This window comes from Protopterus annectens, chromosome 2.part1 (genome assembly GCF_019279795.1).
Source record: "Protopterus annectens isolate FY-2018-M chromosome 2.part1, PAN1.0, whole genome shotgun sequence".
In the NCBI taxonomy this organism is placed as follows: Eukaryota; Metazoa; Chordata; order Ceratodontiformes; family Protopteridae; genus Protopterus; species Protopterus annectens.
The window spans coordinates 1,221,318,274-1,221,345,545 of record NC_056729.1 but is presented as its reverse complement, the minus strand read 5'-3'; the positions used below and the strand labels follow the sequence as shown (position 1 = coordinate 1,221,345,545).

The 27,272-nt window shown below is 42.3% G+C and overlaps 1 protein-coding gene across 1 annotated transcript in view; it reads left to right on the top strand.

Annotated features, from left to right (window-relative positions):
- Nucleotides 1–27,272, top strand: part of ATAD2B (ATPase family AAA domain containing 2B) — a 4,508,062-nt gene that overhangs the window by 3,555,069 nt on the left and 925,721 nt on the right. The window contains exon 24 of the mRNA XM_044063554.1: nucleotides 22,342–22,501. Within this exon, the coding sequence (XP_043919489.1) occupies nucleotides 22,342–22,501 (160 nt within the window). The remainder of the gene's footprint in view (nucleotides 1–22,341; nucleotides 22,502–27,272) is intronic.

Here is a 27,272-nt window from a genome sequence, read left to right as displayed (position 1 = left end):
GTTGGTAGGATTTTGTCATAACTATTACAGGTCTTGGCTGGTTTCTCAGGGCTAGGTTTGGAGCATGCTTGATAAGTCCTTTCAATTAACAACCCCTACTGTGGAATACCAGTCTAGTTGCTTATTTGTGCTTTCTTAAAATTAATATAGTCTGTTCCTTCCAGTTTCATTGGTACAGCAGAAAATCTTAGGTTATCTGTGCGTGCTCTCTTCTAATTCTGTTTTTTTAAACATCTGTTCTTGAGCATTCTCCTATTGACTTAGCTTTTTCTTCATTTCGACCTGTTTTTTGCAGTTTTATCAGCTGTTCTGAATAAAAGCCTGTTCTATGTTTGAGTTGATATACTCCACTGATTCATTGATTTTTATCAGCTCTGAGCACATTCTAGATTACTGGAAGTCATGTCTTACCCCAAAGCTGGGGCTTGAACTGCTTTTTCCTTAACAGCTGCAGAATTCTTCCTAGCTAGTGTTTTCTCCTCATCTTTTGTGACTGATTTTCTTTCAGATTCTCTGAATTTCTTATTTGCTAACATCTAAGTATGCATTTACTAGCTAGTAACTGGAATTTACATAGAAATTCAAATTCACTAGCTCTCTTCTATTTTTATTTTCACAGCGAGAGAGCTGAAATTAAGCTGTTACTCAGTGTGCAGCTATCTTGAAAGTTGTACTTCTCTCCTTTCTGACTATTTACATGCTTGCATTTATTTTACTTTGTTCTGGGGCATTAATCTTGTATCTTCATTTGTAGTTGTGCAAAGATTGTGTATTACTGCAAAATGTTAGTATTGTTTATACATTATACTGTAGAATTATATGTAAAAGATATTTTTTTTTGTATTTATTTTGCACCCAGTCTAGACAGTCTTGTAACTTCTTTCACATTTGTGACAGGACTGTTGTCTGCTGCTGGATTTGAGCCTTATTTTGTCATTTATTACAGCGTTACTGGTAAATTTCTTTATGGTGTGGTGCCTTAGTAAGTAGTAGGTTTGCAGTAGTGGCAGTATTATGAATCCTTCTCCAAGCTTTGTGATTTTTATAACTTTATATACCTGTTTAAAGCTGTATTACAGTGCCTTTGTTTACCTTGCTACAGGTTTTTCCCCATTCTTTGTCTGCCCACCTCCCTGGCATTAAGCTAAACACTTCTGAAATTCTAAGTACAAGATTTACAGTTTGAATGTTTCTCCGGCCCCTCTCACCCTTTTCTTGTTATGATTTTAAAAGGCTGATGTCCTTCATGGATGCATCTGCAGTCATAACAACTGGGTTGTCCTGTCGTCAGGCAGCCCTTCAGTCGGCCGGATTCCAAAGTCCGGGTCCGGCTTCGGCTGATGTCGCACTCCACCCGACGTCATCTCTGTTGGTCTTCGGGTATAAAAGCATCAGCCGACGCCATTTTCCTCAGTCTTTCTTGCGCGTGGCCAAGCAGAAGCTGTTCGCAAGTGCCGGTCGGTCGGATCCAGAGATTACTTCTACGAATACTACTTCGAAGACTTCTAAAGCTAAGTACCCGTTGGGGACTCTTTCTTGCCTCAGCCGATGTCAGAAAAAGTTAACAATTGTTTAACCTGTGGGAAACAAATACCTCATAAAGATTTCCACTCTTACTGTCTGCCTTGTTTAGGCCCAGCCCACGGCGTAGCAGCCTGTTCGCCTGTGCTTCTTTCAACCGTGAGAACGCTTAGGCATCGGTCGGAGTTTGCAGAACAGTTTTCGGTTCTGATTTTGCGTACATTATGCCGCCGGATCCTCCGACTACCCAATCTACCAAAACGCAAAGATAAAGACCGACACTCGCGGTCCGCGGATTTGGCCGAAACCATGGTTAAGCAAACGCGAGTGTCTCGGTTTCGGCGAAACCGAGAAAACTGATCTAAGTACAGCTGAACCTATTCCTACAACTGAGGCCCCTGCTACAACTCTTGAATCGACCTCAGAAATTTTACCCACTACGGTGGTTGACTTATCAGACACCATCCCCTTGGATGTCTCTACCCCAGCACATGGTGCTGCTAGGCCTCCAGCAGCCATGTCCATTAAGGCCTTCGCCAGGGCTAAAGCAGCCAAGACTACTAAAACAGTGCCTGTTAAAACCCCCACATCCAGGCCCTCTTCTAGTTCTCAAATGCTTACTTTGGCAGAAGATTTAATTTCTTTAATTAGAGGATCTCAATCTCACCCAGACAGGGCCTCTCAGCCCCAGAGAAGAGACCTAGGGCAGAGCCCCTGAGCCAGTGTCCTCTGATGAATCTGCTGATGAATCAGACATAACTGACCAGCCAGAGGCTCCTTCTCCAATTTTGAAGATTCTGATGCTGAAGAATCCATTCCAGCTGCTTCCCCACCAGAAGAATTCTCCTTTGGGGAAACCTTGCATGCCATGCGAGAACAGTTCCAATGGCAGCAACAGGATTTTTCAGACTCCAGAAAAGACTTAGGACCTTTCTGCACCTCCCACAGCACAGGCCCTTAGCTATACCTCCTGTTCTCTCTGTGGTGGATGATGCTTTCAATGATGTTTGCTCCGCTCCAGACTCTTTACCCCAGCCCCTGCCAAACCAGACAGATTTTACAGGGTGCCAGATACTCATCACCACCTTTACAAGGCCCCACTTGCAGACCCAGAAACTATATCCCAGGGTCCCAAGGCAGTAGCCGACCATAGCTAAAAACCCTACTCCTTCTGAAAGGGAAGCAAGGTCATTAGACAGATGGGGTAAAAGGTCTACACTTCAGCTACTCTCTCAGCTAGAGCTTTAAACTGTCAGTTTCACATGATACAATACCAAGAGTTTATGCTTGATCAGTTAACTAAAAACTAACCACTGATGAATCTCTTGATAAGAAATATGTATTAGAGATGGTAAATAACATACAACAGGTTAGCAACCATTCCTTAAAATGTGGCTATGATGCACTGGAGGCTTCATTTAGATCAGCCATGACAGGCACAGTGATAAGAAGGCATGCATGGCTAAAGGAACAAGCTTTACCGGATCATGTTAAAGCTAAGCTGCTAGATGCTCCTATGGACAAGACAAGTTTGTTTGGTACACCTGCCCAGCAGGTTATGAAGAAAATGGAAGAAAAGGCAAAATCTGTTCAAACTGTTAAAGATTTCTTGCAGGTTCAACCCCAAGGTTTAGCAGGAACTGGCCTGCCAAAAATTGGTCCTTTCCTGATTCCACAAAATTTCAAAGGGGCAGGAATAGACGTTCCAGAGGCAGAAACCAATCCAGAGGAGGTGCCTACAGAGGACGACAGTGGCAAGGTAACAACAGAGGCACAGACACAGCCACTGCCACTACATCAGCACAACCACAGTGACTTAACCTAAATCCGCCTACCAGGGAACAAATAGCAGCTCCTCTAGGCGGAAAGTTAACCTTATTTTCAAAGAACTGGCACTACATAACAAAAGACAAGTGGATTTTACAAACCATAGATCAAGGTTACGGTTTCACTTCCACACTTTACCAGTCAAAAGAGGAATGCCAAATCTACCTCCAAATCAAAAACAGAGGCTCTACGCCAGATAATGGAGTTAGCAAACATGAGAGCTGTGGAAAGAGTGCCAACAGCAGAGCAAGGAAAGGGGTTCTATTCCAGACTATTCCTAGTTCCAAGAAAGGAAAAAGTTGGAGACCAATTCTCGACCTGTCCACCTTAAATACATACATCATTGTCCCAAAATTCAAAATGCTGACCCTACAGCAACTTCTTCCCATGCTGGGCAAGGAGTCTTGGCTGGTAACTCTAGATCTCAAGGAGGCATACCTGCACATCCCCATTCGACCAATCTGCAGAAGATACCTCAGATTTCTTGCAGGATCAGAGCACTATCAATTCTCAGCATTGCCCTTTGGCTTATCTACTGCCCAGAGTATTCACAAAATGCCTGGCATCAGTAATCGCCCATTGCAGACTACAGGGAATTCAAATTTACCCATACCTGGACGACTGCCTGCTACAAGGGGACAACAAAAGCAAGCTGACAACAGATTTACAAAGGGTCATTTACTTGCTACAAGCACTGGGATACACAGTCAATTTACAAAAGTCAAGGCTGATACCATCCCAAACAAGGACATTCTTGGGCTGAATTGGACACAGTAAAACAAATGGCATTCCTGACTACAGAAAAACGAAAAGAACTTCCTCTTTACTTCTTGGCACTAACAAAACTGAACAAGTTAACAGCAAGAAAAGTACTGCAGGCCTTGGGCTTCATGGCATCATGCATAATCTTGGTTCCATTTGCCAGACTACATATGAGAAAACTACAGTGGTACCTAAAGAATTTATGGTCCCAACACAGACACAGTCTAGAAACAGAAATCCCACTAATTCCATGCTTAAAACAGGAGTTCCTATGGTGGGCTCAGGCATGCCAGTCAATCCCAGGCCTACCCTTTCGCAGATGTCAAGCAAGCCAGACCATCACAACAGACGCTTCAGACCTAGGATGGGGGGCCCACATGCTGGAGAAATGCGTGCAAGGATTGTGGACACAGGATCAACTTCACCTGCACATCAACCTAAAAGAAATGCTGGCAGTAAAACTGGCAATCCAAAAGTTCAAACCATTTCTCAAAGAGGGCCAGTTGATGATAAGGACAGACAACACCACAGTCATGTGGTACATCAACAAACAGGGAGGCACTCATTCATACCCCTATGCAGGATGACGTTGGAGCTGTGGACCCTGGCACTCAGCTACAACATCCAGTTACAGGCAATATGTGTTCCAGGGACAGACAATACTCTATCAGACATATTAAGCAGAACCACTCGGATGCCCACGAATGGAAGCTGCACCGGACATCTTCAAGACCATCTCAAAGAAATGGGGAATGCCACAGATAGACCTATTCGCATCACCTCTCAATCACCAGCTCAAAAATTCTGCACAAGGACATTCCACCCACTAGCATGGAAAGTGGATTCGCTCTCCTTCAACTGGAAAGGCCTAACAGCATATGCATTCCCACCTCTTCCTTTGATACACAAGGTACTACTGAAAATCTAGGAAGAACGTCCAAGGATAATCCTGATAGCTCGAACTGGCCAAGACAACACTGGTACCCACTACTGAGGAGCATGTCTCGAACAATATGTGGCCATTACCCTGATGCCTTTGATGTTAACTCAGAACAACTACAGCATCATACATCCAAACCTAAAACGTTGCAACTGACTGCATGGAACATCACATAGCAGCAGCTAATCCAGAACTTTCCCAAAGAGTAAAAGACATTATTCTTGAAGCACGCAGACCTTCAACAAGAAGGAACTATGCTGGAAAATGGAAAAGGTTTGTCATTTGGAGTACGGAAAGAGGAAAAGATGTGTCAAACATAGATATGCCTAATATTCTGGAGTATCTGGCGAACTTCTTCATTCAGGCCTGTCCTACTCCTCCAGCAAGGTGCATGCATCAGCTATTTCAGCAGAATACAGCTTTGATCCACCTGTTTTTCACCCTTTGCTCAGGCAGTTCCTCAGAGGAATCAAGAATGTAAAACCTCCAAGGAAACCACCATTACCAGCTTGGGATTTAAACTTTGTGCTAGAAAAATTGACACTATCACCCTTTGAACCAGCAGCAACAGCAGACCTACAACACCTGTCATGGAAAACTGCTTTCCTACTGGCAATTACTTCAGCAAGGAGGGTTTCAGAACTACAGGCCTTAATGGCAGTACAACCCTTCCTAATCTTCCACCAAGATAGAGTGTCCATGAGGACTAATCCTACATTTATGCCCAAGGTGGTATCCAGAGTGTCTTTAAACCAGGCAATCCACCTACCTACCTTCTTTCCCAACCCACAAAACAGAGGGAAAGAATACTGCATACCTTGGATGTACATAGACAGCTACGCTACTACTTGGACAGAACAAAAATAGCAGAAAGACTGACCAACTTTTGTAGCCTATGCAACAGGAAGGGAAGGAAAAGCTATTTCCAAACAGACAATCTCCAAATGGATAGGAAATTGCATACGATTCTGTTACTCCTTCCATGGAAAACCAATTCCACAGAACATAAGACCTCATTCTACAAGGGCAACAGCCACTACCACAGCCTTCTTACGAGGAGTGGCAACCAAAGACATTATTGAGGCGGCTACTTGGACCTCCGTGCATACATTTGCCAAGCATTATAATTTGCCTCTATATTCCAGATCCCGAGCAGGGTTTGCCACTGCTGTACTGCAAGGGATCCTAAACACACCATAATCTACTTTTATCCTCCTCCCCTAGTTGGCTATGGTATTCTACCCAGTTGTTATGACTGCAGATGCATCCATGAAGGACATAGTACAGTTTTGTACCTACCATAAATGTAGATGTCCGAACTGGATAGCATCTGCAGTCAGGATTACCCTCCCTCCTTCCCCTCTGTGGTACTCCTAGGGTGTTTACCCTCCTAATAGCTAGCTGTTGGGGGGGAGTCTTTTATGGTGTATTTGTTTGTATATATGTACATACATGCTTATTGTTGTATTTACCTCTATCTATTTGGAAACATTGGCATCTATCCAAATTTTAGCCTGCAAGAGGGCTTCTGGCATCTGGGGCAAGAAACACTGAGGAAAATGGCGTCGGCTGATGCTTTTATACCCGAAGACCAACAGAGATGACGTCGGGTGGAGTGCGACATCAGCGAGCGGACCCGGACTTTGGAATCCGGCCGACTGAAGGGCTGCCTGACGACAGGACAACCCAGTTGTTATGACTGCAGATGCTATCCAGTTCGGACATCTACATTTATGGTAGGTACAAAACTGTACTTTTCTGGCTTTCACCCCATTATGTTAATCTGACTTCCAAAGTACCTTCCTCCCCTCTTTCATTACTATTGTCTGTTGTGTAACCCGTTTAAGTACTTTCCCACACATTGTTTTCCATATGTCCATAATACTAAGTTGCCCACCCAGCAAGCCGGTATTCCACTTAATTAAAGCTCCCTTACTACAGACTTTATCTTGCTCTTTTTCTCAGAACTCTTATCTGCTACGCATCCCAGGCACACACTGAGGGGGTCAGTTTAGACTGGTACTACTTTTATTTTTGCCTTTAAGTCATTCTAAAGGTCTCTATTACTTGAAATTTTATTTTCAGGATGATTTAAGTTTTATTGTAGCATTACACTTGCAAGCAGTCTTGGTTTTATAACATCAAGAGGTTAGTAGTGTCCGATACAGACCCAATTGCCCAGAAAGTACATTTATCTTTAAAATTCCTCTTTGAACTGATACCTGTAACTTAGTGTCACTATAACAAAGCCATCGTGCAGAGACATGCATAGAGTAACTAGTCTGCACATTAATCAGCACTACTACCAAATCTTACCCCACACTAACCTAGTATAGCACCAAACCCCCAGAGACCATCCAAAGAGACCTCTGTATAACCCAGTCCTCAGCCTACAGTAGCCTTTGCAAATATAGGTCCAGACAACATGATCTGTAATTTCCAAATGCCTCTGTAGCCAGCATGGTAGATATGGGCATCTTGAGACAATGTAGCAGTTGTCTCTTGTTCCCAGCCAACCATTTAATCCTTAAACGTTGTGTGAGAGATGTACTTACACAGTTTCACTGGAGGCAAAAATCTGGCATACAAAGAAGGTTGTCAGGAACAAACACATGCACTACATCCACTACACCGTGTCTTCGCTATACAGATGAACCTATGCTGAGATAGTAAAAAAGCAGTCTTCCCAAACCTGAAAGACCTCTTAAGCTTATAAATGGTGACACTTATCCTCAGCAATCTCTAAAGCACTCACCAAAAGCAACACCAAACACCACACATGTTCCTACACCCAGTGGAGCCCGAAGAACGAAGCCCATAAGGCAAGCCAACACATTACCCAGGACTTTTGTCATAGAAGACTCCATTGGACAACACACAGATGCCCTACTCACTAGACTGAAAAAGGAGAAGATAATGGTTAGTTGCTTATCTGGAGCCAGGATACGCCAAGTTACACACTCACTCAAGTCACTGCACCACTGATACCAGTATGATTCTATCATAGTTTGTGTGAGCATTAATGACCTGAGACATACTTCCTTGGACTATATGAAGAGAGACCTTGTTCTCTCTGAATGTGTCTCTCAGGTAGGAATGTGCCTTGCAGTGAGCAGCATTCTACCTTCACCGAGGATGATGCCACAGTATGAATAAAAGATAATTGACTTGAATAATTGGCTTTGTTTCTAGTGTCTTTCCAGGAGGATTTAATATTTGTCAGAATGGAAGGACATGGTTAACAGACCTTGTTACTTTGCAAAGTATAGTTTGCATCTGTATCTTCTAGGCTTCCGAATATTGGCTAAAACTTTATCTACCCGCTTACAGCCATTTGTAAGCAATACCAAATTGACAAGCCTACTGACATAGCATTTAAAACTCACCAAGTAACTTCAGTGTGTTACTGCTGAATGCTAGGAGCCTAAACAAGAAACTCCACAACCAACAAGCTCTCCTCACTCTGGAGAATATAGACATCTGAGCCATTACTGAGACATGGTTTAAATCCACAGAAAGTACTACAGCAGTGCCTTCCACACATTTAGACCTTCAGCTGCACAGACTGGAACAAAAGGTGGAGGAGTCTGTTTACTCTCAAAATGTTGAAATTCATATGGTCTAAGGTTCATTTTATCGACCCATATGGTCGACACATGAATATTGGGTAGTTAATTTAGTCGACAAAAAGTGCATGCAAATTACCTGTCAACATTATGTTGACAACAGGGCAAGGCTATACCCTTGCCAGCACTGTTGTGTGATCTCGGAGTTGTAATATATAAATAGCAAGGGGTGTCGGGGGGTGCAAGGGGGTGCGGCCCCCCCCTGCCGAAACACTACTGTTAATATTGCAGATGTTTTTCAGCCATTTAAACTGACATTTTTTTTCAGTATTTTGAACGTTCGGTATAATGACTTTCGACATTGAGTATCGACCATATGAATTTCAACATTTCGATAGTAAACCGGAGGAGTCTCGGTCTATATTAGCAACAGACATAACTCTACTTTGGTTAAACAGGACAATACCCTGGAATTTATCTGTGTGCAAACGAACGTATACAAAGGCGAGTACCATAATCTAGTAAGTATAGGTCACCCTCTGTGTCACTAGAATCCCATAGCTCATACATAGACCTACTGGAGATGCTCACCAGTAAACCAAACACCCTATCCATGGAAGACGTTTATTACCCTACTCTAGTCTTTGAAACGTACACGGTCCCATACTGAAAGGCACAACAATATCTAGATTTTATTAGCACAAATAACATTGACCAGATAGTGCACACACCCACCAGAAGGTCAAACATACAGGACCTAGTACTCACCAGTATGGGAGAGCACTGAACCCCCCCCAGTGTAAAATCCTAACTGGTGAGGTCAGATCAAAAAACTGTCTCCTTAGAAATAAATATCAACTTTCTAATGCTAGCAAACCCTGTAACAGTTAGGAACTATTCCAAAGCAAACTACCCCCTATTACGCAATAGATTATCAAAATTCAGAGCCCCTCCCTACCCCAAGTTCACAACAGCCTGTGCAGAATTGTTCAGAGGGACCTTGTACAACCCTGTAAATGGTTGTAGAGAGGCTGCTGTACCCACTTAGAAGTAGGCTCAAAACAAACTAAAAACAAACCACACTGGTGAAATCCTAATCTTAGGATATATAATAAAAGGAAAAAGTCATGACTAAAATCAGGAAAAGCAACTCCTGTAATAATGGGAACTCTGTAGTTTAACTAAACAAGAAACTTGAGGAGCAAGTCCAACGACCCCAATTACAATACATAGGCTAAAGGCAACCACAAGGCCATCTGCATCTATGTCCAAAACATCAAATGCAGCACGCATCAGTGTGCCAAAGTGGTGGTCAGTGGTACGGCAGAACAACATAGTGAATTGGCTGACTGACATATTCAGGTCGGAATTCATCCCCCAATCTCCCTTGCTGCTTCCCTCCATGAAATACCTACTTGGAATAACCCCTCCCCCACTATTAACAGGGAACAAGTCTTGGTGGTGCTTGCTAAGGCCAAAACAACAGCCTCATTGGGCCTGGACAGTATCCCAGGATGCCTCCTAAATAGGTGGAACCATGACCTATCAGGACCACTTGAGTCATTTTTCAACTATGGCGTCAAAACAGTCTTTTGCACCACAAGAGTGGAGGACTGCAGCTGTTATCCTACTTCACAAGGGTGGACCATCAAGTGACCCCAGAAACTACATATCTATTAGTCTAACTAGTCTAATATGCAAAGTCATGGAATGAATTGTCATGGAAATGATCAACAAAGACATAGGCAACCTTTAGATACTGGACCCAACCCAGTTTGGCTTTGGCAAGGAAATCTCATGCTTACTAAACCTGATGGATGACTTTGAGATGGTAACCAAGGCAATGGATGAGTGAAAATGGGGCATACCACCTACCTGGACCTTGCTAAGACATTTATACAATACCCCATTTGGAAATAGTTGACAGACTCACCAAATTGAGCATAATCCCCTACATAGCTCACTGGATAGCCATCTGACTCACAGACAGGACTCAGGAAATCAGAATTGTTGATGCCACCTCCACTAAGAGATCGGTTAACAGCAAGGTACCTTTGGGCTCCATGCTGGAGGCTACTCGTATTCGGCATGCACTTCTCTGAGGTAAAAACTAATGTCATGGGCCTTTGGCTGACCACATTTGCAGATGACTGCAAATTTGGAGCTGTCATGGATTCCCTTCAATGGCACAAACATCTTATAAGAGGGTCTAATGTAGACAAATGACTGATGCCAACATCATGGACTAAAACTCAATGCTAAGAAATGCATTATAGTGCCTTTTAAGAAAACTGCCTCCAAGGCTAATTACTCCATTGATAAGACACCCCTAAGAGTTGACTGAGTAGTTGAGGATGTGGGAACTTGTGTAGAAAGTAATCTAGCCTTTGACCAACATGTGGACAAGGTAGTTAGAAAATCATTCTGTGTCACCCAACTTATAAGTATGGACATGACATTCGGGTCCAGGGAAGTCAGTGCCACTTTATTTGGCCCTTATTAGACCCATCATTGAGTATAATGCACCCTTTGGCATGTATCTTACCAGACATATGCAGCAGTTTAAACATCCACAAATGTTGTTTACAGGAGAATCCAGGGTATAAACACATCGTCCTATACAGATCACCTTAAAAACCCATCTCTGTGTCTCCTACAGAGGTTACTGAGGGGCACTCTGGCATACAAAGCATCTTCTGATTTAGCTCTGATGGTCATTTTGCACATGTGCAAAACAAACAGTATGGGAACCAGTAGATCCAAGGATTCAAATTTTGCTTGTGGCATAAATAAGACATGCGGGCTTGGCAGATGTGTCTCAGAGGCTTCCCCATGCTCTGCAAGAGGCTTCACAGCCATATGAAGCAAGAGTCCATCCCTAACACTATTTGAGTAACCTTGACCAATGGACGGGAAATCTGAAATTCACCCTGGGTCTGGCCCTGATGTCTGTGATAGAAACAGACTAGTAATGTCCAAGCTAACATAGCCTCCCATAACCTCTGGAAACTTCCTAATTTACGTAATCCCTCTTAATAAACTCCCATGATACGTAGGGACACACCTGGGTTGGATTGAATGGATCAGCTTATAAAGGCCCTGGTGGTCATTACTCAAATATGTAACTGTGAACCTTTGAACCTATGAAAAATAAAAACAAACCAATTGTAATGGAATGCTGCACACAAATCTGAACACTTGACTGACATGCTGTTTTATTGATGCGAGTAGAAAAACCTAAGTTTATAGAAGCTTTCCTCTCTTGGTGAATGCCACAGACTTCACTTGTCTTAAAATTGTTGTGCTCTTCTCTGGTTCCAGTTTACAAGAAGATTTGTAATCCAGGAAAGAAAAAAAATGAGAAAAGGCTTGGTGAGTTTCTGTAATATATTGGAACCATTAAAGTAATCTAGCTCTTTCAGCCTGTATAAACACAATTTTTCTAATTGCTTTTGCTGATTATCAAGCCCTCACATGTCAGACTCCATGTACTCATTCCATCATGCTTTGGAATTATTCCAGTACAGTATGGGGGCAAGAGCCATCTTTAATTGCCATCATATAGGCAGCTATGAGTGATGTTCGTGTTTCACTGTTGCAGTCATTACAATTGGGTTATCCTGCTGGCAGGCTACCCGCAGTCAGCCTGAGTTCCAAAGTCTAGATCCAGCGTTGGTTGCTGTCGCCTCTTCCCTGACGTTAGTGTGCCAGGGGTATAAAAGATGCAGTTGACGCCATTTTCTTCAGTCTTTCTTGCCGCGCGGTGCCCGAAGCAAAAGCAGTTCGCAAGTGCCGGTCGGCCGACTCCTGAAGTTTTCAAATTCGAATTTCAGATCCGAAGTCTTCATTAAAGCTAAGTACCCCGTTGGGGAAACTTTTTTTTTGCTCCAGACCGATGTCAGAAAAAATTAATAACTGTATTTCTTGTGGGAAGCAAATACCTCATAAGGATTTTCATTCTTACTGTATTCCTTGCCTACGCCCTGATCATAACATTGCTAGTTGCTGGTTTTGTGCTAGATTTAACCAATGCACTATTAAGCGTCGGTACGATTTTGCATTCCATTACTTCGGCAGAAGATTTAATTATATAAAGCCGTCGGATCAACCGACTACCGGAGTTTACAAAAAACTAAAAGCAAAAGAAAAGGACAGGCATCTGAGATCCAAAACCGACGACGAGGCTTCTTCTAGGCCTGTCGCCAGTTCTCAGTGAGGTGCTTTCGCAGCCCCTGATGCCCGCTACCTCAGAGCCACAGGCCGCTTCCGACTCCCACGTGGAACCGACTGGGCCTCTGGAAACTCAAGGTATTGGAGACACTGAAACTATTCCGGAGCCGCTGAGCAGGCATCAGCTTCTGAAGGTGTTTTCAGGCCCACACAGTTATATGTGAAACCTACTTCAGCTACAAAGGCAAAGACTAAAGCAGCTCTAAAGACAAAGAAACAAGTACAGCATTCACCTGGACAGGCCTCCATGCCTAAAAAACAGATGCTTAAAATGGCCGAAGACCTTATTACTTTGATCAGGGGTTCCCATCCCCCTCCTGAAAAGAGGCATAGGCAAGAGTTAGAATATGAATCTTCAGACCAGGTTTCCATTTCCTCTGATTCCTCCTCTGAACAGGATTACTCTATTCCTCCCTATGAGGATTCTGATGCTGAATAATCTATCCCTTCAGCCTCTCCTCCTGAGGATTATTCTTTTGGGGAAACACTGCATACTATGAGGGAACATTTCCACTGGGAGAGCCAAGACTACTCAGAATCCAAGAAAAGGCTCAGAGATTTCCTTTTATTGCCCCAGCACAGGCCCCTTGCTGCTCCGCCTGTTTTTAGACATTGTAGGTGATGTATTTTCAGGTCCAGTTTTTCTCCAGACTCTTTACCACCAGCCCCTGTTAAGCCAGACAGATACTACAGGGTACCTGATTCACATAAGTTTCTCTATAAGAACCCTGCAGCTGACCCAGAAACCATCTCTCAGGGTCCCAAAGGGATCAAGGCTTCTACTGCAAAAAACTCTATCCCCTCTGATAGGGATTCTAGGGCCCTAGACAGATGGGGAAAAAAAGATTTATACCTCTGCTACCTTGGCTGTAAGAGCCTTAAATTGCCAATTTCATATGCTTAAGTATCAGCAATATCTTGTCTTTGCTTAAACAGAAAATGTCAGCAAATACAGAATGTGCAGACAATAAAGAAATGCAGGATTTATTGCATGCAGCTGAACAAGTTGGAAAGCATACTTTGCAATGTGGTTTTGATTCTCTTGAGGCCTCCTGCAGGGCCGCTGTTACAGGTTCTGTCATTAGGAGGCATGCTTGGTTAAAAGAAAAAATTTGCCGGATCATGTTAAAGCGAAACTATTAGCCGCTCTTTTACAGCATGATACTTTGTTTGGTGCTAAAGCAGAAGAGGTGTTGAAGAAAATGGAGGACAAAGCTAAATCTATGCAAACAGTCAAGGATTTCTTGCAGGTACATCCTCCCAGATTTAGCAGGAACTGGCCTACAAAAAATTGGTCCTTTCCAGTGTCAGACCACAAAGGGGGGCAGATACAGACTCCCCAGAGGCAGATAACAGCCCCAAGGCTCATACAGGCCTAAATAATGGGGTGCTTCTACCTCCAAGAGCAGAGAGGAAAAATCACAGCCATACAGGAGACAGTCTCAATGACTTTCCGCTTCCAGCACCAAGCACTTATCTTTTGGCAGCCCCTTTGGGGGAAAATTAGCACTTTTTTCACAAAATTAGCACATGATCACCCAGGACAAATGGGTTCTAAATATAGTTTCACAAGGGTACAGGTTCCACTTTCACACCCTGCCAAGGCAAAACGATATGCCAGACCTGCCACACAATCAATGGGCAGAGGCACAAAAACAAATTTCATCCCTCTTGGACATGAGGGCCATTCAACAAGTACCAGAACAAGAGCAGAGTCAAGGATTCTATTCAAGACTGTTCTTGGTACCCATAAAAGACAAATCCTGGAGGCCAATACTGGACCTATCTATTTTAAACACATATCTGGATATTCCAAAATTCAAAATGTTGACTCTACAGCAGCTTCTGCCCATGTTGGGCAAGAAGGCGTGGCTTGTGACTTTAGATCTAAAAGAGGCATACCTGCATGTCCCAATCAGGCAAACATGCAGAAGATACCTCATATTCAAAGCTGGCTCAATGCACTACCAATTCACTGCACTGCCCTTTAGCTTATCTTCTGCGCCCAGGGTCTTCACACAATGCCTGGCACCAGTAATTGCATTTTGCAGACAAAGAGGAATACAAATATATCCTTGGACGACTGCCTTATTCAAGCGGAGAGCAAGGACTTTCTGCTACAGCATCTGGCATTTGTAAAAAGATTACCGACAAGTCTAGGGTACACAGTAAATGAAAAGAAATCAAAACTCGTACCCTCTCAAGAGATAATATTCCTGGGTGTAAGCTTAAATGCAACTGCCCAGATGGCTTATCTCACGCCATACAAACACAGACAACTGACTACTTATTTCAAAATGTTGGCAACAAAGACCCAGTTATCTGCAAGAAAAATTCTGCAGGCCTTGGGTTTCATGGCATCCTGCATTCTACTAATTCCATATGTAAGACTGCATATGAGGAAACTTCATTGGTATCTAAAAAGTGTTTGGACTCAACATTGCCACAGCCTGGAAACAGTAATTACCCTCATTCCCTGCCTGCAACAGGAGTTTCGATGGTGGGCAAAAGCCTGTCACCACAACACGGGAGAGCCATTCACCTTACCCACAGCCAGGCAGACATTGACAACAGATGCATCAGATTACGCCTAGGGGGCCCATATGGCAGGAAGATGTATTCAGGGCACATGGTCCGCAAGTCAAATGCATCTACATATCGATCAAAAAGAGATGCTAGTTGTTCAGAATGCCCTAACAGCCTTCAAGGATCAACTTCATCCAGGACAACTACTAATAAAGACAGACAATACTACAGTCATGTGGTACATAAGCAGGGAGGCACACATTCCTACCCCCTCTGCAGGCTAGTCATGAACGTGTGGCACACAGCATTGGCTTACCAGGTACATCTGCAAGCACATTTCCTGCCAGGAAGGAAAATACTCTGGCAGACGAACTAAGCAGAAACCTAATGGATCCCCACGAGTGGAAATTGGATCCACAAGTTTTCAGCATGATAACAAGGACCTGGGGATGCCCGGACATAGACCTATTTGCCTCCCCTCACAACTACCAACTACAAAGATTCTGCACAAGGACTTATCACAAGCAAGCATGGAAAGTGGATGCTCTGTCTTTCAGCTGGAAAAATCTAGCAGTATATGCCTTTCCTCCTCTGCCTCTCCTCCCCAAGGTACTCCTCAAGGTCAGACAAGAGAAACCAAAAATAATACTGATTGCCCCAGACTGGCCCTGCCAGCACTGGTACCCAATCCTAAAGAGCCTGTCTCACTGCCCAGCCTGGACATTGCCTCAAATTCCTCACTTATTGACCCAACAAGACAGTCAGGTACTGCACAGCCAACTCAAAACCTTAAACCTGGCAGCATGGCAGATAATATAGCCTCTCAAGACACACCTCTCTCTAAAGCAGTGATGGATGTTATTTTGGAGGCCAGGAGGCCTAGCACCAAAAAAATCTTATGCAGACAAATGGAAGAGATTCTGTGCTTGGAACCAAGCACAAGGTATTGACACGATTGTTCCAAATATTCCTCAGATTTTGCAATACTTAACTGAGATGCTAGATAAAGGCCTTTCCTTTTCATCAATTAAATTTCATGCCTCTGCCATTTCAGCTCATTACAATACAGAACCACCTATTTTTTATCATCCGTTACTAAGGCAGTACCTCAGAGGGGCCAAAAACATAAGACCTCCAAGGAGAGCACCAATACCTGCATGGGACCTCAACTACGTCTTGGAAAAACTCTTCTGTGTTGGTGCCAAACAGATTGTCCTTGTTCAGTGGAGTGTCCAATAATTTTAATTTGACATGATCTGGCAAGGTCTGCTCCTTAAGCCAGGCATGCCTTCTACGTACAGAACCTGTGACTGTTGCCCTGCAAGATGCTTCTAGGGCATCAAACCCATATTGCAGTGTATGTTTACTGACTTGGCTTGCAGAATGCATAAGCTCAATGCCCTACACAGTTAGGCTAAAGAAACTCCAGCTCTACTCAGTTGCTTACCGCCTACTCAGAGGCGATCTGTGCCTGACGTATAAAGCCATGTCCAAACCAGAATTAATGGACATGCTCCACCTCAGGAAATCCAAATCCCTTAGAGCTACACGCTCAAGGGACTTAAACCTCAGCACAGAAATAAATAGGACATGCTGGAGGGACAGATTCATATCCCAGAGGCTCCCCTCATTCTGGAACAAAATCCCAATCCATGTTAGGCAAAGCCCCCCAATGATCCTCTTCAAGAGAAATCTTGACAAGTGGATGGGAGATCGTAGGTTTACTCCTAGGATCTCTTCTGTGCCCCTACTAGACAGAGGCACAGTAAACTAACCTTAAAAAGGATATCTTCTGTGACCTACTATAAAGAGGCACAGTCAACTAATCTAAAAGGGTGGCAAAAGCCAAACACACTCTGGCTAGGCTTATAAATGCCCTAGGGCAGATAGCCTAATATCAACCTATGAACCTAAGGGAAATTCAGCCTGTTCTTACAGATAAAAATTCCAGACTTTTCCTGGTGCCCAATGATAGATCTATCCATTCTAAACACTGTCTTGGTGGTACCAAAATTCAAAATGCTCACCCTACAGCAGCTTCTCCCTATACTGTCCAAAGATGCCTGGTTAGCCACCCTAGACCTAAAGGAGGCCTATCTGCACATCCCAATAAGAGATTCCTGCAGGAAATATCCACGTTTCAGGGCATGATCCATGTATTATCTGTTCTCTGCACTTCCCTTTGCTTATCCACTGCTCCTAATTTTCACAAAATGCCTGGCTCCAGCCATTGCCTATTGCAGACAGAGAAATTTTCAGATTTACCCCTACTTGGACAATTGCCTAAGTCAGGCAGTCATGAAAAACTGTTGCAGCACCTGACATTTGTAAAGGACCTTCTAACCTCCCTGGTGTACACGATCAACGAAAAGAAATCAAAACTAGTCCCCAGTCAAAAACATTTATTCCTTGGAGCAAGCTTGGACACAGCATTCCAGATGGCATTCCTTACTCCAGAAAAACAAGCCTATCTGACAGGCTACTTCGCTCAAATAGTCACCAGAACCCAGCTATCCACAAGGAAAATCCTGCAGGCTCTAGGGCTCATGGCCTCCTGCATTCTACTAATTCCATATGTCAGACTGCTTATGAGGAAACTTCTGTGGTACTTAAGTCTTTGGTGCCAACATTCTCAGGACTTGGAAACAGTCCTGCTTATGATACCTTGTCTATGGAAAGAGTTCCTTTGGTGGGCAGCAGCATGCAACCACAATAAGGGGCTTCCCTTTACACAACCCCACACTGCCCAGATGCATCTGATTATGCCTGGGGTGCACATCTGGATGGCAGGTGCATTCAGGGCCACTGGAGATCAAATCAAATTAATCTGCACATCAACCAAAAAGAGATACTGGCTGTTGAGCATGCTCTGACAGTTTTCAGATCCCTACTCTCACCAGGGCCCTTACTAATCAAAACCGACAACACCACAGTGATGTACATAAGCAGAGCCTGTGGAATACGTCCTCAACCATGCATATTCACCTGCAAGCTCAATTCCTGCCAGGCAACCAAAACTCTCTGGTAGACAATTTAAGGAGAAATCTCCTAGACTCACATGATTGGCAATTGAACCACAACACCTTCAGCCTTGTGACCCAGAAATGGGGTACTCCAAAGCTGGACCTATTTGCCTCCCCCTACAACCACCAGCACAGCAAATTCTGCACCAGGGTTCTTCACAGCAAGGCCTGGAAAGTGGATGCCCTATCCTTCCAGTGGGCAAACCTTTCAATCTATGCATTTCCCCCTCTACCTCTTCTTACAAGAGTATTACTCAAGATAAGGGAGGAAAGACCAAGGACAATCCTGATTGCCGCAGACTGGCTATGCCAGCACTGGTACCCCCTACTGCGCAGTCTGTCACCATTGCCTCCTTGGCACCTACCCCAAATCCCTACTCTCCTGACTCGGCAGGAGGGACAGTTCTTGCATCAACAGTTGCAGATCCTGAAACTTGTAGCTTGGCTGATCCCTTGACTTCTCCAGTGGCCAGCCTAAGCAAGCAGGTACTGGATGTCATACGTGAAGCCAGATGACCCAGTAAAAGGAAATTCTATGCTGTCAAGTGGAAAAGGTTTGTTCCTGGATTCACACTAAAGGAGCGGATACAGCACAGCCCTCCTTACCTCATTCATCCTGGATTACCTAGCAGACCTACTCCACAAAGGCCTCTCCTTCTCCTCCATTAAGATCCATGCCTCTGCCATGTCTGCTCATTACAGCACTGAGCCACCTCTCTTCTCTCACCCTCTCATCAAGCAGTTCTTGAGAGGGGCTAACAACTTAAGGCCACCAAGAAGAGCCCCCACCCCTGCTTGGGACCTAAACTTTGTGTTGGAAAAGCTCACGCTTACCCCCCTTTGAGCCTGCAGCATCAGCAGAGTTAAAATTCCTCTCTTGGAAAACAGCCTTGCTTCTGGCCATCACTTCAGCTAGAAGAGTGTCTGAGCTACAAGCACTTATGGCTGTGAAACCCTTCATTATTTTTCATGCTGACAGGGTCTCCCTCAGGACTAACTCAACTATCATGCCTAAAGTGGTGTCCAGTGTGGCTCTCAACCAATCTATCCATTTGCCCACCTTTTTCTCTAATCCTCAAAATAAGGGGGAAAGGAATCCAGCACTCTCTAGATGTGCACAGACAGCTCAGATTCTACCTTGATAGGACTAAGCCCTTTAGGAAATCTGACAAGTTACTAGTCAACTTTGCACCAGGGGCAGAGGGCAAGGCCATATCAAAAGGAGCCATCTCCAAATGGATAGCACGCTGAATCTATTTCTTTTACAAACACCATGAGAAACCACCCCCTCAGGGAGTCGGAACATATTCCACTAGGGCAACTTCAACCTCTACAGCCTTTCTCAGAGGAGTCCCTACCAGAGACATTCTGTAAGCTGCTACTTGGAGTTTTGTTCATACCTTCATCAAGCATTGCCACCTGCCTGTCTTTTCCAAGTCCAGGTTGGGCTTTCCAACAGCAGTCCTGCAGGGCATACTAGCCAGCCCCAACGCCTCTTGACTGCCTCCACCCATTCTTCAGCTTTGGGAATCAACCCGTGTGTGATGACTGCAACAGTGAAACATGAAGAACATTGTATAGTTGTGTAAACTTACCATAAATGTAGATGTTCAAGTGTATTCACTGCTGCAGTCCTGGTTTCCCACCTTCCAGCCCCCTTGTATCTCTCTTTCTCTCTGTCCTCGTCTCTCTTCCTCACTCATTACAGGGCATTTGGTATTTACTTTTTACTGGTGGTGTTTTTCCACCATAATTTATCTCCCTATTTGGGGGCTCCTGACATTTGGGGCAAGACAAACTGATGTAATGACGTCGGCTGCCTGTTTTTATACCTATGACGACCTGACGTTAGTACTGAAGTGTCCGCAATTGACAGAGAAATACTAATCCTGTGGTATTCAGGCAGACTGAGGGCTACCCCATGGCAGGATAACCAAAGTGTGATGACTGCAACAGTGAATGCACTCTAACATCTACATTTATGGTAAGTGTACACAGCTGTACTTTCTGTTCTAATGGACAGCACACAAATCTGAACTGTGTGGCATTTCTGCAAAATATGAGTTTAGCTGCTGATTTGTTAAAAGTAGTATATGTGCATGGTACTTTTCTAGAATGACATTTTGTAACAGGCTGCAGTTGGTACTCAATTACCAGTCTGAGTTATGACTGTAAGGTGAAACATTTTTTATGAACTCACTATGGGAAAGACTAGAGTTAAGAGAAGTGTTTTAGAGCAATGTTCTCACACATTTGAGATGTGATTACTATGATTTTTTTTCAAGCGCCTATCAGCCAAATCTGTTTTTATCTGTGCTCATACTAAGCAATATGAGAGCAATGGAAAACCACCTGCTGTGGTGGCTTAATCACTATAGGGACAATCAGTATTCCACTTTTGTGCATATGTGCTTCTTTGTATACTTAGACAAGGGTTTCCTTTACTGACTTCAGTAGACACAGGCCATGTCTCTGCCAAGACTGACTCCTGCTTTCCATGCTATTGAGTCTTCACCTTGACAACTGGGGTGGCAAGCAATTTTGTAGACACTCCTACTCCCATTCATAGAGATGGTTGAGCTGTAGCCACTTATTTCACAGCCTCCCCTTCACATCTGTTCAACTGCCTGAGACATGATGTCAATTCTGGTTGTTTGGGCTGCAGTCAGGACATTATCTCCATGCCACAGAGCCAACTTTTTACCAAAATGTAACCTTGCAGATGCATTCCATTGCTATGCAGGACATTGTGTGTTACCGTGATTATTATGCATCTGTGTAAGTCTTGATAAACCTGGGTTTTCTTATTTATGTGCATGTTACATTTTTTTCCATGTAGTTTAGGAATTATACCAGTACAAGGCTGTTATTCTGTATAAAGCAGCTGTAGTGGAATTTTTCTTCTCATGACTCCTTTGAATGGTTATCAAAAGTGAGTACTTTGAAGAATCTTCTGGAAAATCTGAAAACCATCAGAGGTCTCTTGGAGAAGATTTAAAATAGTCAGTCAAGTACTCAATGTAAAATCAGTATGAGACTATAACAAGATTTTCAAGAAAACATCTTAGAGGATTACAGAATGTCAGGGCTATCTCTGCTAACATTGCATTCTTCACCATCTCAACTGTATGTATGAGCCAGTGAGTATTTACACATGCATACTGTTTATTCATTATAATAATAATTTAGTTTGGGGATTTCCAGAATTGTTAAGATGTTTACCTCGTGGGCATATGGTACAGGGGTTAAGATGTTTACCTCGTGGGCATATGGTACAGTGTTTGATTCCCACCTTGAGAAGCAAGGCTAGGCTTAGGAATAAAATGCCCCCTGGCATTGTTAGGCTAGTAATCACATGTGATCCTATGAAGTAGGCAACTTAGTTAGAAACTGCAAGGAAAATGTATCCAGTGTATCAGGTTCTAGTCCAGTTCATGCCCTTTGCTTCCTGATTAGCTATGGTGATTATGCATTTTGACCACTAGGAAAGGCACCTTTATAGGGCATATACTGTTGCACATTGGAGCTGGCTTATAGTTGAGAATTTGCAAATAACTTTTTGTTAGACTTGTGCAAAAGATTTGATGAAGAGGAAGTCTTGTTTAGACTGGAACTGTATTTCATTTTGCAGTTGTGTGTGTGTGTTATATAGAATATGAGCATATTTATTAACTAATGTGACACTGAAGATATTTGTTTTTATAGAAATGTGATAGAACATGTCCTGAATGCATATATTTATTGAAGTTTAATTGAAGTTGGTGATCTTTGTAACTCCGAGACAAATCTGGCATAAGCAGCAGAAGTGAATTGTGAGGCTAATTCAGAAATTCATCTGTTTTAAATTCCACTTTTACTGAATTTCCAAAGCATTTCACTGTAAACTTGTTTTTGTAAAGCACAGAACATTTTTGGTAAGAGAGCTATTCTGTAATTGTATACTTAGATTACAGACTATCTTGAAGTTATCAAAGAGCCAATGGATTTATCAACCGTGATGACGAAGATTGACAAACATCAGTATTTAACTGCCAAGGACTTCCTGAAGGATGTTGATCTCATCTGCAGTAATGCTTTGGAATATAATCCAGACAAGGAACCTGGCGGTAAGTGTTTTTATTTGAATTAGCCATGAAAGAATTTTGGAAAACTAAGTTAAGGTGATAATTTAAGCGATTTTGTTTGTTCATCATTCCCATTAGGTTATATGGGTTGTGTCTTACCCAAAACATAACTGGCTAGCTTTCAAAAGCTCTGGCTCCCTCCCAGACTTCCACTCTGACTGCCGAATAGCTCTGAGGAGGGAAAATCAGCAGTCAGAATGGAAAGTCTTCAGCTGGCACTTCATCTCCTTTCTGGCAGGTAATTCTTCTTTGAGGGACCCTTCTGCACAGAAATTTTAATGTTTCATTTATATGTATTAGATAAGTGTTTTTTATTTTTATTTTAGTGGTTCTGTCCCTTTAAGAAACAGTATTCTCTCCAGTCAGCTTTGGCTGACTTGGGGGCTTACTTTATGACTAAACATTTACTGCTTATGTAAAATTATTTTAAGAAAAGTTTTGTGTGGGGAAGTGTTTAACTTGGGCAGGGAATACTGTTGGTTATTTTGTGCTTGTGTACATGCTATGACAACTTATCTGCAATTTTTTTTCTGTCAGACTTCACTTTGAAGTGATTTGTAGTAGTTATTTAGTGTGCTGCTTATGCTTTGCTGTGTGTTGGGAGCTCTGTATGTGTGTGTAAAAGTTTGTGCATTGTTTGTGCAAACTATTTGAGAACTTACCTTTTGACCAATTCATTCCAACATTTCTTAATGCTTCAGAAACATCCTTCTTGGTCACTGCATGCACACTTATCCCACTCTTGCTGGTCTGACTTTTTTAGTTCCTAGAAAGAAAAAAAACAACTTACCAAGGAACCCTACTTGACTCCAGAGGCCTAGACTTCACCTCAACTCAATGGTAGGTGAGACTACATTAGTTGGTAGTCATTCCTCAATCCATTTACTTCCCACTTCAGCTTCTTCTGGGGTCAGCCATGTCCACTTCAGCTATTCCAGTGTCTCAGCCATGCATGAGAGAACTTTCTTTACTGAGGTACAGAGACTTACCAGGGGATGGTACTGGATGTGGCCGGGGGAAGACATCTCCTGATGGGGCAGATATTCTTTCTAGTCAGGTATTAGAGTAACCTGTAAAGAAAAAGGACAGTTAAGCATTAATCATCAAAAGGCATGGTATTTTTTAGCAAAGATGATTTTCTTATCTTGGCCAAGAAATTGTTATACCTTCCCCGGTACACCAAATACAGTACTTTTAAATCAGGTCAGTAGAAACATTCTTGAGGAAGTCATGTCATATGATGACAGGGCTTCATCTCCTGCAGTTTCTCAAGCTCAAATCTCTGTTATTGATTAAAACTGGTCCTTAAAACCTCCTTTGGAGGAATTTTCTTTTTCACAGATTATAGCTAGGATAAATTGAGTGTTTTATTGGAAACTGGTGCTCCCCATGAACTTAGGACATGTATGTTTCAAGTGGATATACTTCACTGTACCCCTATTCCTGCTTTTGTAGCAGTGTTGGAGGATATGTGTAATCCTGCCTGTAGCCACCCTAATTCACTACTTCAGTTCCCAAAAAAAGCAAATAGACTTTGCAAAGTTTCTCAAACTAACAAACACTGCTGTTTTTTCAACGTAGGTCTGACCCTGTAGCAATCTCGACATCTACGCTAACAGGGAACAAGCTCCCAGTATCATCGCACCCTTCCTCTGTGGACAAGGAGGTAAAGATTTTGGGACTGGTTTGGTAAGAGAATTTTTTTTTTCTTTGGTGTGTAGAATTTTTATCTAGTAGACCAATAAGCTGAAATTTGTGTTTTCTTGTATAGACAGTTTGAGATCTAGCTTACCAGTCTTTCCCATGAAATTAGTGCCCATATTAGTTCTATTTGCAACATTTCCAGTGATTATGCAGATGCTGTGTCCAGGACTTAATTTTTCTCGTACTGTTTCAAGGAGGTATGCCTGGGTATGTAACTGAAAGTTTTCTGATGAGATAAATTCTGAAATCTTAAATTCATCTTTAGATAAGGAGGTTTTTAATTGGACCATCTGCTACTCAGGTCTACAAACAATTTGATGATCAAGGGAAATTAATTCAGAGACTTTGCAAGATTTTTCAGCCCACTCTTTTAAAAATCTCCTAAAATTCTCACAAACAAAATGAGCAATCCCTGCTTTCTCAAGCTGAAGAGGAAAATAGAGATGGCAGGAGGGGAACAATAAAAAAACAATTGTTTCCAAAAAATGGACAGTCTACAACTATAGAATGACTATACCAACATTCTTTCCCCTACCATTTCCCCTCCTCCTCCTGTCTCTCAAAATCTGTTTTAACAAGACTTCCAAGATTGCTGCAGACTGATCAACAGCATAACTTCATCTCTCCCATTGTGAAAGCAGAAACTAAGAAAAAGGAGGGTTATTGAAAATGTTTTTTTTGGCAAAATTCAGTTACTGGCTAAGAAATACACTGCCTGGATGCCAGCAAATAAGAAACTAGGCAAACTGAAAGAAAATCAGCCAGAAAAGGTGAAAAAAAAAACTCTGCCTGGGAAGAATTCTGCAACTGTTCAGCAAAAAGCAGTTCAAGCTTTAGCTTTGGTTCAAGAGATGGCTTCCAGTATTTTAGAGGAAGAAACTCTATTGTACTCGGAAGTGATTAAAATAAATGAAACAGGGAAGGAATATATCAATTCAAATAACAGAAGACTGGAAAGAAACCGAAGAAGCTTTAACTAGCCATTCAAAAGAACCGATAGAACTGCACAAATCAGAGGTGACATGAATAAAAAGCTGGCTGAATAGAAGGTTTCTCAGGAAGAACGGTTTAAAAATAGTAGTCTGAAGACCAAGCCTGCAGAGAAAACCTGAGATTTTCTGCTGCACCAGAGAAGTTGGAAGGAACAGACTATAATAATTTTATGAAAGCTCAAATAAGCAACTGGACTGGTGTTCCACAGCAGAATTTAATTGAAAGGGAACATTGAGTGTATGCTTCAAACCTGGCCATGAGAGAGCAGCCAAGACCTATGTTAAAGATGCAATCATACCAGCAGAAATAGTTGATCCTTACAAAATTGTGACAGAAGGATAAAGTATTAAAAATTGGAGACGGCTGAGTGCTGGTAGAAAATTGTTATTCACTGTGCACCAGGTAGAAGAGAAGCAAATTTATCCCAGCAATCATGGAATAGCAAGAGACAGGTATGAGACTCAAGCTGCTGTATCTACTTCTCTTCAAAGTGTTTTTTTTTCCTGGATGATCAAAGCCATTTTCTGATGCAGAACAGGCTAAGGAGGAAATGGAAAAAATATCCAACAAAAATTGTGTCAGCAAGCAGAAGGGGAACTTTGCTTCTCATCCTTCTGATGGTAAGGTTCGTAGAGAGACTTTGCCATTGAAATCTTTTCCAGGGTTCCAAAGAAAAAATTCTTGAGAGACGGAAAAAAAAACATAGGAGTTGAATAAAAGATTCAGCAGTACATTGGACTTGAACCAGAATCTGTTAGGAAGTGGAGATGAACTTGAAGAAGCCCAACAACTTTGAATTTAGTGAATAAATGGAAGACTATAAAGCATCTTATCACACTTGTGAAGTATGTTTGTGAAAGAAAAAGTGACTGAAAAACACTGGATTTTGTTCACTTTGTTAAACTTATGTGGACTACAAAGCATATACCCCACGTTATATCATTAATGTTTAGAAGTGGGGAAAACTAAATTTGTTCTTGGTATGTATGTAAAACTTTCCATGATGTAAACAGTATGTTACATCAGTAAAACCGTTTTGTGTATTGTATAGTCAGGGGTATTTAAGTAAGGGGGGTTCTTCAATGACCGCTGTAAATGTTAAAGATATTAAAGTAAATGAGTACCTTTTTAATTTTAAGAAATATGTATTTTACATTATAACGAGAAAAGGGCTGAACAAAAGAAAGTTTAATGTTGACATGGGGTGAAGTTGGGTTGCTCCATAGGGTGTAAAAGTGCACTGATTATTTTATGTGTAGAGTTAGGATATTGTCTCTCTCTATTTTGCAAGGGTGAATGTCCAGATTACTACCTTTTGACTTAAGCTGTAAACAGGTGTCTTTGTAAGCATGTAGACTTTAAAAATAAGATAAAATGATGAAATAAGCTTTATACAACTGCAGAGATAGTAGTTTGTTTGTTTTCCCCTGGCAAATGTTCAATGGAGTCCAGATGTGTGCAGCTGAGGGCAGCTGTTAATTCTTTTTTGAGTGAAATTTACAAAGACTCATTGCTGAGTACATTTCTATGGAGACAAGCTGTCTGAAAGTGCAGGCAGTTAATCTTGAGAATTCTGAGTATTCTTTGCTGAGGAAAATGTAAAATTTAAAGATATGACTAGCAGTTCAATAAAAAAATTGTTTGAAATTATGGAAAATTAATAAAAGGCAACAACCGCCCTAGCAGCCTTAATACTTCAGTGAAGTTAATAGAACAGTGTGCAATTTAGTCTTATTTAAAGATAGCAGTGCACTTTCTTAGGGTTGAAAGTTAATGTTTTCTGAAAGTATTCAAGCTGTTTTTCATATTTGGGAAGGGAAGAGAGACAAAAGAATAAGCAGCAATCAGTATAGGTGGGAGAATAGGTTGTAGCATGCACGTCATCATGGATAGCCTTAATTTTAGGTTCAGTAGTGCTTGTAGTGGGAGCATAAGCTGTAGCATGTGCTTTAACATGGGTAACCTTAATTTCAGATTAGATGATGCCTGTAGGTGCACCCATCATTTTGTGGCAGTTGTTCCCTTCTGGAAGGTTAAACATAATGTTTTGAAGATG